Below are 8678 nucleotides of genomic sequence, written 5' to 3' on the forward strand. Positions count from 1 at the left end.
TCGATGAGCTGACGTGGTCTTTACACGGAAAGGTACGCGTGGGCTCCGCTAACGGGGATATGTTGGTGTTAAGTCCTTTGATAAATCATGTGCTGGAGTAATACACCTGTCGCAGGGCTAATGTAATGTCATTGAATGATGTTAAGCGCACCTGTTGTAGCTTTCTCTCAGTGCTGTATAAGACACGATGAAAACAAGTTTATTTGAAATGATTTCTGTGACCGTTATAGGCTCCTGTGGTTCCTTGACCACTGCGGGGAGATAGCAAAGCTTGCAATCGCCACATGTATATCCCCGAAACAATCGCTTTAATGAGAGAATGTAGCTGTGTAATATATACATGGCCATTTTGCACAAGTTTCTCAGCTGCACAAGCCAGGTAAAGCTGTCAAGCAGATAATAGCCAAAGAAGGATGGCGTGGCGGATGACACGTTGGTTATTTAATGAGTTAATCGACGTGTAACGTCATTGTTTTACGTATTGAAACATTTGCATCGACCAAAAAAACAGGCGCAGAAAAAAAGTATGTGACTGTACAGGGTCCGAATAAACAACACGGGCTGGGCCTAACCTGCGTTCATGTAACAGACGAGCGGGGGGGCTCTGAACATCAAACCATAGTTGAATAATGCATTTGTGTGACGCTGTGGTTTATAATACGCCTTCAGCAGCGGTTTGCACAATTGTACGCATCAACTTTCGGAGGTGTGTTCTTTCAGATGCCCTGAAACGCAGTGTACACATTGGTGCAAGCTTGGGCGGACAACTGGCAGTCATTGAACTTTGTTATGCTGTGTATTGCTGCATGAGGTAACATTGCTGGAGATTACCATATTAGACGATCCTGCGACGTGCCACGCTCCAGGACGCATATGTCGAGTGTTTCTTCTTTGGTCGAAACAAATGACACAAAAAATAAACAAAATGTGCATGCAGTTTAAGCTAATTTGATTTTTAACCAAGGATTGAAGCTGATTGCAGGCTGATTGAATATTCAGTCGCATGCTAATTAATGTTAATTACCGCCTCAAAATACAATATTCCTTCATCTGTGTTCGGATGTAACACTTAGTGCCTTGAAATCGTGCCCTGCAAATTTGACACATTTGCAGACAGTGGATCGTAATTTGCTTCTATGCCTGTTGTGCATAAAAAATTTTGATCACTTCTTCATCTTTCCCTCTGTTGACTTTCGGCGACAAACCTGCAAGATGTAATGTCAGGAAAAAACAGTGACATGGTTATGGCGTAGCACATGTATGGTGCTACATTCAAGTGTGTTGTGCACATGTCTGTGATTGTGCCAACAATCCATATACCTGAAATTCAGTCAGCTTATCATTGGCATACGCAAGACATTGTTTAGATCAAACAATGCCACCTCGGGGAGGTCAAGGTACGCTGCTACAAAAATGAACCGTCTTTATTTGTGCAAAAGTGTGGCCAGAGGTTGGAACCACTGGGATAAAACTGATAGTTGGAAACTTCTCAAGAGAAAACACACTTTTGTACCTTGTGGTATCAGCGACAAACGCACATTTAAGTAAGGCCCAAAGAGAAAAACAAGGGCTCAATTTATGTACAAAACCATTCCTACTCTTGCAAAAGAAAGAGAAAAACACGCAGAAAGAGCTTTGCAGAGAGTGCTCATTAAATCAGTGTCGCAGTGGTGAGCACAACATCGTCTCAAGAGTCGCAATGCATTTTTGGAGGTAGACTTGAACACCTAGTCAAGTAGCCATGACATTGCACTGCGTAGGAAAATGCGAGTCTGGAATTGACAAGGGATTTTCACATAATCTGTGCACAAGTCAATAGTCGACTCATAACAGTTTGGTAGCTTTTAAAGTGCGTCACAAGCATTTAAAACAGCTTGCAACTCAAACTGCTTATTGCTACCAGTGGCGCAAAAATTTATTACTATTGGCAGCTGTGTCTGGCAAGCACAAAGCCGTGCATAGTCGTGTCCTCATATTTCTATTCATGCTGTATGTACAGTAGCTGTTGTCGTCAAACAAGTTGAACAGCATTTGCTTGTTTGGAGTCCACTAGACATACATGCACACCACACCCACACACATTCAGTCCACATCAAACCACTGCACAACTCGTAATATGGAAGATACGTCCCTGTTTCACGATTTCCGCAAGAGATCACAAAAATTGTATCGCTATTTACAATGTGGAAGTCGCACACTCTCTGTTAACCAGTGCAAGCTCGCTGCAGTTCATTCCATTTAACTTTCACTAAAGTGAGGAAAAATAGTGCTTAAGAACATTTTGTTGCTTGTGCAATACATCAGTATGCCTAGTTTGCACTTATAAAGCTCTAGAGAAGACGATGGCAAGATGAAAGGCTGAAAGGGGGGACAGGGAAGACATTGTGGCACATTGTAAATGTTCGGTTAATGTAATTTTCACATTTCATTCAGCTGCAGAGCGAAGACCTAAGCTAGCTAGGTACGCAGCTTGTTTCAGTTGGATGCGACAGTCCTGTACAGCTTGCCTCTCTTTCAAGTTTCAGAGCTATGATGCACTTTTCACTTTGGCTAGTGACGTTCTCTGGCTGGAAAGTTACATCACACTGCCAGATGCGGAAAGCTTGGAATGCACGTGACATTCCTAGCAACAATGGCACTGCTACATATAGTTTCAAAACATCATTCTGCACATCATTTATTTTAATATATATAAATGTGGCTCGTTCATTGATCAAAAACAGTTCCACTCCTAGATAAGATATGCAGAATCACCAGTATCAACAAGTGCTTTGGGGCATGGGCAAGATTGAAGCAAGCATTGAGCAAGCAAAATATGTGCATTCTACTACTGGCTGAATATGCTTTCAAGACAAAACATTTTGTGTGCAGTGGCAGAAAGCCAGAACTGCAGCATATTTTCAGGATTCCCATGCAGTGCATGGTGCTATTGCTCAACACTTGTGGTTTTACTAAGCAAGCTGCAGGCTTACTATTACTAGGTAATGAGTCATTGTACAACAAAGCCTGTGGAGGCTCTTACAGCATGGCAAAGGAAACGTTCTTTGGTGCAAGCAACTACTAGTCTGGGTGACCTTTTGCAATGTGCATCACAGGTTCATTTCTGTCCTGTTTTTTTCTCAGTGTAGCCAGTCTATTTGCCTGGCCAAAGAACAGATCCTTGCCTTCGCTGGATGATGTGGCTTTGGGGCTAGCTGGCATGGCCCTAGCGACATGTTTGGCACAGTCGTACATGGAACCTGCAGGTCTTTCACGGCTCGGGCTGCAAACCGCAGTCTTCGGACTTTTCCCACATATCCCGCTGGCCAGCATGTGTGGTGGGCAGGCACTGTCCTCAAAGTGTTCCTTGCGAAAACAGTGCCGCGTCTCGCCAAAAGAGTAGACAGGGCTGCTGCCACCTGTGCAGTTTTTCTTTGGAGAGCTGGGGAACCCATCTGCACTCAACCAGTCAATGTCACTCACTGAGGGGCCGTTGGGACGTCTTTCCGGAGACCGTGATGGCTCAGAGAAGGTCCTTTTCCGTTTCTGGTAGTGGCGCTTGCGAGAGCAGAGGCTCACACGCTGTGTCTGCTCAGAGGTTCGAGGCCGTAAACTTCGTTCTGATGTCTTCAAAGGCTCGTTGAATGTCACTTGGCTATCCGGTGCTCTGCGCTGGCTTGGGAACGTCAAGCTGCCAATGGGAGGAAATAGCTTTCGTACCACAGCCAACTGTTCTGGAGTGATTGGCGATTCACCAGGCGAGAGGGCAGCCTCCGATTTCAGACTTGCCTTGTGGAACTTTTCCGCAAAGACAACATCCTCGGGAGACTTGGACTGTGGGAACCTGTCAGTGATTATGTGCTCCTCACGCCCTCGTGGACTTGTCTGCCAGGGGTTGCCACTCTGAGACGAGCAGGGGTCGTGGATTGTGCTTGTCCTTACTGGAGTCCAGATGGGGTACTTTGAGGGAAGCTGAGTGTGGGGCGAAGGCTGGCAATCACTTAGGTCAGACGTGCTTGGCCTCAGTGGGGTATCCTTGTTGCAGAGGTACTTGGTGCTATCATACATCTTTTGTGATCCCTGGATGAAAGGGATGTAGAAGGAGTTTGCACCATCCCCATCTCTGTTGATTGGTATAAGGCCCAAGCCATAAAAGAAATCAAAGAAGTCAGAAGACCTGTTTTCTTCAATCTTCCTCTGAATTTCTTTAATTCGATACCGAGTACGAAACACCTTTATCGGTTGCCTCCTTGGTCTCATGTTTTTTACGGGCAGCTTCTTTACCTTCTGCAGGGGCTGTTTTGAAGGTGTGCTATCTTTATCTGCAGGCTTTTTGGCTTTGGCACAATTAAAAGTTTCTTTAGCTTTCTTCAAGCTTTTACTCATTACCTTCTTTATGATCATTACTTTTTTCTCAGACTTTATGTTCTTTTCTTCATTTCTTTTAATTTTCTTTGCTGCAGCCGTATTGTTTGCATTCTTTGAGCACGGTTTGCCCTTGCTTGCCTCCATAACCTTGTCAGGTTTCTGGATTACTTTTTGTTTGTGCTTCACACTCTTTGGGTCAGATTGAACCTTGTTTTTCAACGTGACAATATTTTTCGGCTTTCCTAACTTATGCTTCTGGCTCGCTTTTTTCATCAGACACTTTTTGTACTTTGCGACAATGGCTGCACTCTTGGCCGACTGCGCCTTTGTTTTTTTGACAGGCGCCAGCTTTGACTTGGTGTTCGGGCCCTTTTTCGCCGTGGCAACCAATTTCGTTTTCGACTTATTGGCAGCCTTCTTCACTTTGGTAAGAACGGTCTTTTTTAGTTTGCTACCCATCTTAGTCGCCTTCTTCGTCGGTTTGTTTTTCGGCAAAGTCTTGGTGGTCTTACCGCCGCTGCCTTTGGTGGAAGAAGCCTTTGACGACACCTGCTTCGACTTGAACTTCGCCGCGGCATGCGCCTTGGACTGAGCCTTTCGCTTCGCCGTGGTCGGAGAAGCCTTGGATGACAGTTGACTCATGGCACGCTTTACGAGGGACCGGGCGGCGTTGTTCTTGGCCGGCGGCAACCTTTTGGCGCTGCGCGAACCATGTGACGCGGCCGGAGGCACTCCCTTCTTGCGCGTTGAACCGGCACTGTGGTTGGCGGGAGACGCGGTGTGCTTGGGCAGCCTCTCGCACTTGCCGACGAGCTTGCGTTGACGCACGAAACCCGCCACCCAGTCGATTGACAGCTTGAGGCCGCGCACTCCGTGCACTTTCTTCAGCTGCGCCGCGTGCGCGAGCAGATCGCGGTACCTGGCCTTGACTCCGCGTTGCTGACAGTCCTGCACGTAGCGTTCCAGGCAAGTCTCGAACAGGGCCCGCGTCTCGGCCGCGCGGTTCGCGGTCTTTCGGACGCCCTGGGACGAGAGGGCGCGCAGCCGGTGTTCCTCCTTGATCCACTTCCTCACCGAACTCTCGCTGATGCCGAACATTTTGGCCGCCTTGTATTTGTTCCGCACTTGGTCGTAGTACGCGAGCACCCTGAGCTTGAGGCTGACATCGAATCGCTTCGCGCTGGCGTCGTGACTCATCGTGCTGTCGTCGTGCACGGGACAGGCCCGCGACAGGAAGAGGCTTTGGAAGCGAGAACGAAAAAAATCTGACCCGGTGGGGGCTGGTGTGCAGCCCTGCCGCGGACAATGTGCGACGATGATGCTCTTACCGCCTTTCGGCGAAATCACAATGGCTGCTTGCGGGCCCCAGCCAGAGAGGGCGCCACTTACAAATGGCGCGCTCTGCTGCTGCGGCGTGTAGCCGGGGCGGTGGATGTTCCTTTCCGCTGCTGGTGGTGCTCGGGTTTTGGTGTGCCAGCGTAGCGGGGCCAGCTCTCTTTTTGGTCCGTTCTTCGGGGCCGGTATCCTCGCTCTTTTTGTGTCGCTGTTCGTGGCTGCGGCGTTGGAGGCGGCTCGGCGTGTGACGCTGAAGCCTAGGGGGAAGTTGGCGCGCGTCACCGCTGGGTAGTTGACGCACCGCTTTAGAGCGACGGCCGCGCCAGTGCGCGCCGCGATCATGGAGTGCACAAAGTTTCCCCGCTACTGCGCCACCACGGCAGCCCGATCGATGCACTTGATGAAACGAGCTTCGAAAAACCTGCCGAGGCTAAAGAATACACTGTAGTCGTCACGAACGTATGCCGCTACCTTCTCTGGTGCTGTTTTCCTTCTCTCTCTCTCTTTTCCGCTCTCTCTCTCTGTGTCTTTGCCGTCACACGTGTTGAGTGCGCAAATGGCGGCTGTTGTGTGAGGTACGGGCGATTCAGAATTTACAGCATCTTCCGACAGTCCATGCGAACAGGAAAAATCCAGTTCACGAGCGAAATTGCTCTCGGGGGTTCCCACTTGTGACATAATTCGACGCTTTAATTATACAGAGCATTGGTACAGGGATCACAAAAGAGATAAGAGACCCCCCCCCCCCCCCCACCGCCACCCTTTCTTCTATGCTAACCAGAAAAAACTAGCGTCGAAAAAAAGAACAGCCTCTTATATCGCTTGCTGACCCTTAGTTTGATCGTCTCTTATGTCGATAATAAGGCTATTTGTTGTGCAAACAGGAACACTAATATCTGGAGCGTGGAAAAGACAGTTGCTGGATGGATAAGAGGGGGAGTGAAAACGATAACAGACAGCATTTGTCAACCCTACTAATATAACAAAATGAGCGAACTATCCTTTCAGGGACACATTTAGTGATCTCTTGTGTGATTTAGTGACAACGAATTGTGAGGCTGCGTGTGTTTATCAAAGCCGCAAATGGGTAAATCGAGTCATCAATGAATATAAAAAGGCAATACAGGCATGGCATCTATTCTTCTGTATGATCATTGGTGAAGACGAGAATGTTGAGCAACGACTGTGATCGTTCCATCGTCGTTATAACCCCAAGCCCAACAAGGCATCACATGCGTGCGTATTAGAGCATCGATAGTTTATCAGCTTAGGAATGATGCATCACGACTCATCCGTCACGGCATTTCATTATCAGTATTATCTTGTCGGAGCACACAGCGTTATCGGACAGCAGAAGCTGCACCGGGTATTCGCTGCAAGGACGGAGGTTGAGATATCCCAGGCTTACGCGTGTGAAAAAAAAATGGTCAGTCAGACAAACCGTATCTCCATAGTTTCATAGTCACGCATATTCGCACGTTCCCTTGTGAATGCAGCTTTTATGTTTTACGTTGGCCGTGTTTCTGGAAGAGAGGACTCTAATCGAATTAGCGTCGCTGGCATGACTGGTCAGCGCACGAGGCGAAATGCCTCGAACAGCTTGAATAGACAGCACGCAGGCCGTCCTTATTATAATGCCCAACGTTATAGTCATCAAACGTCACCGATAAAGTACGACATTCCCTTTATCTCGCGGCCCAATCGATGCAGACGAACTGAAACGCATAATGTCGACGTTCAGCTTAAAGAATGGGTAAACATGCAGGCCGTATTTATCGATGCTCAATCATTATCGTCGCCGATAAGGCAGGACACCCACTACATCTCGCGGTTTAGTAGACGCAAGTGAAGCTCAACGCATAATATCGAGGGTTAAAACAACAAAAAAATAATAAAAGACAGAGAGAGAAATCGTCTTGGCAGCCAGGTCGGTGCTCACTTGTTAGGAAAAAAAAAAATGAGCTTGCACAACCCTGGCGGACAAAAGAATGGACGAGCACTTTCTTTTGCGCAAATGGGCACTGCCGCTAAAGTTTCCTGTGGAGGAAAAAAAAACTTGCGTGACTAGTGTGTGTGTGTGTGCACGTGAGTATCGGTGTGAAGAGTGAACTCATCGTGCCGTGTCGAATTGAGGGACTCATTGGTCGCGCATGAAGGATGTTTTAATTGCGAACTACTGACGCAGTTTTAGTGCGCTGCAAGTCTGAGTGCAGCTGATCATAAGTGGGGCGTGTGTGTGTGTGTGTGTGTGTGTGTGTGTGTGTGTGTGTGTGTGTGTGTGTGTGCGCGTGCGTGCGTGTGATGTTGTTTTCTGTCTCTCATAAGCGTCATGCATAACCCGTACGCTCCTGATAGATTTTGGTCATGAGTGGTGCAAAAGATCGAGGCTCCAGGCAACAAGATTCACAATGACGGCGCGAAGTTAATCGATTTACCCGCCTGCGATTTCCCGACTGTATACATGTCTCATCAGTGGGCGGACAGGTAGAAAATTTGTATTTCTTTTAAAATTTTGCTCGTGAAGCTTGAAATCCGCGTTGTATTTCGATTAGACTGTACACATGTTTCTGGGGAATCTGCCTTCGGCCGCCGCACTGCGTGGGAATCGAACCCAGCGCCTCTCGCACATTGATATACCTCTCTCCTGATGGTCAAAAAAAAAAAAAGACGGTAAACACATGGCGGCACTGGGTTCGACTCCCATTTCGGCCGAACCAAACGGGACAGCTGCCAGGTTTGCCCCGCTGGAGACGCGACGCTGTAAACTCTTCTCGGCGGTGGCTTTTTGCGGTGAGCCGGCTTGACAAACAAGTTACGCAACCAGAGATTCATTCCTCAAGACGATCGGCGCAGTGGGAGATTTTTCTCGGGATGAAAAGAAAAAATGGTGATCCAAGGATCGTGGAATTCATTTGTTTGTCTAGATCTCGCCCCGCCGCGGTGGTCTAGTGGCTAAGGTACTCGGCTGCTGACCCGCAGGTCGCGGGATCGAATCC

The 8678-nt window shown here is 48.1% G+C and overlaps 2 protein-coding genes across 2 annotated transcripts in view; one reads left to right on the forward strand and one right to left on the reverse strand.

Annotated features, from left to right (window-relative positions):
* Positions 1 to 8678, forward strand: part of Cep97 (centrosomal protein 97kDa) — a 132570-nt gene that overhangs the window by 99100 nt on the left and 24792 nt on the right. The window lies entirely within an intron of this gene.
* On the reverse strand, positions 2915 to 6162 carry LOC119174835 (uncharacterized). The gene has a single exon (XM_037425934.2). It carries the CDS (start codon positions 6022 to 6024, stop codon positions 3061 to 3063), a length of 2964 nt encoding a protein of 987 aa, XP_037281831.2. The 5' UTR covers positions 6025 to 6162; the 3' UTR covers positions 2915 to 3060.

This window comes from Rhipicephalus microplus, chromosome 5 (genome assembly GCF_043290135.1).
Source record: "Rhipicephalus microplus isolate Deutch F79 chromosome 5, USDA_Rmic, whole genome shotgun sequence".
Taxonomy (NCBI): Eukaryota; Metazoa; Arthropoda; class Arachnida; order Ixodida; family Ixodidae; genus Rhipicephalus; species Rhipicephalus microplus.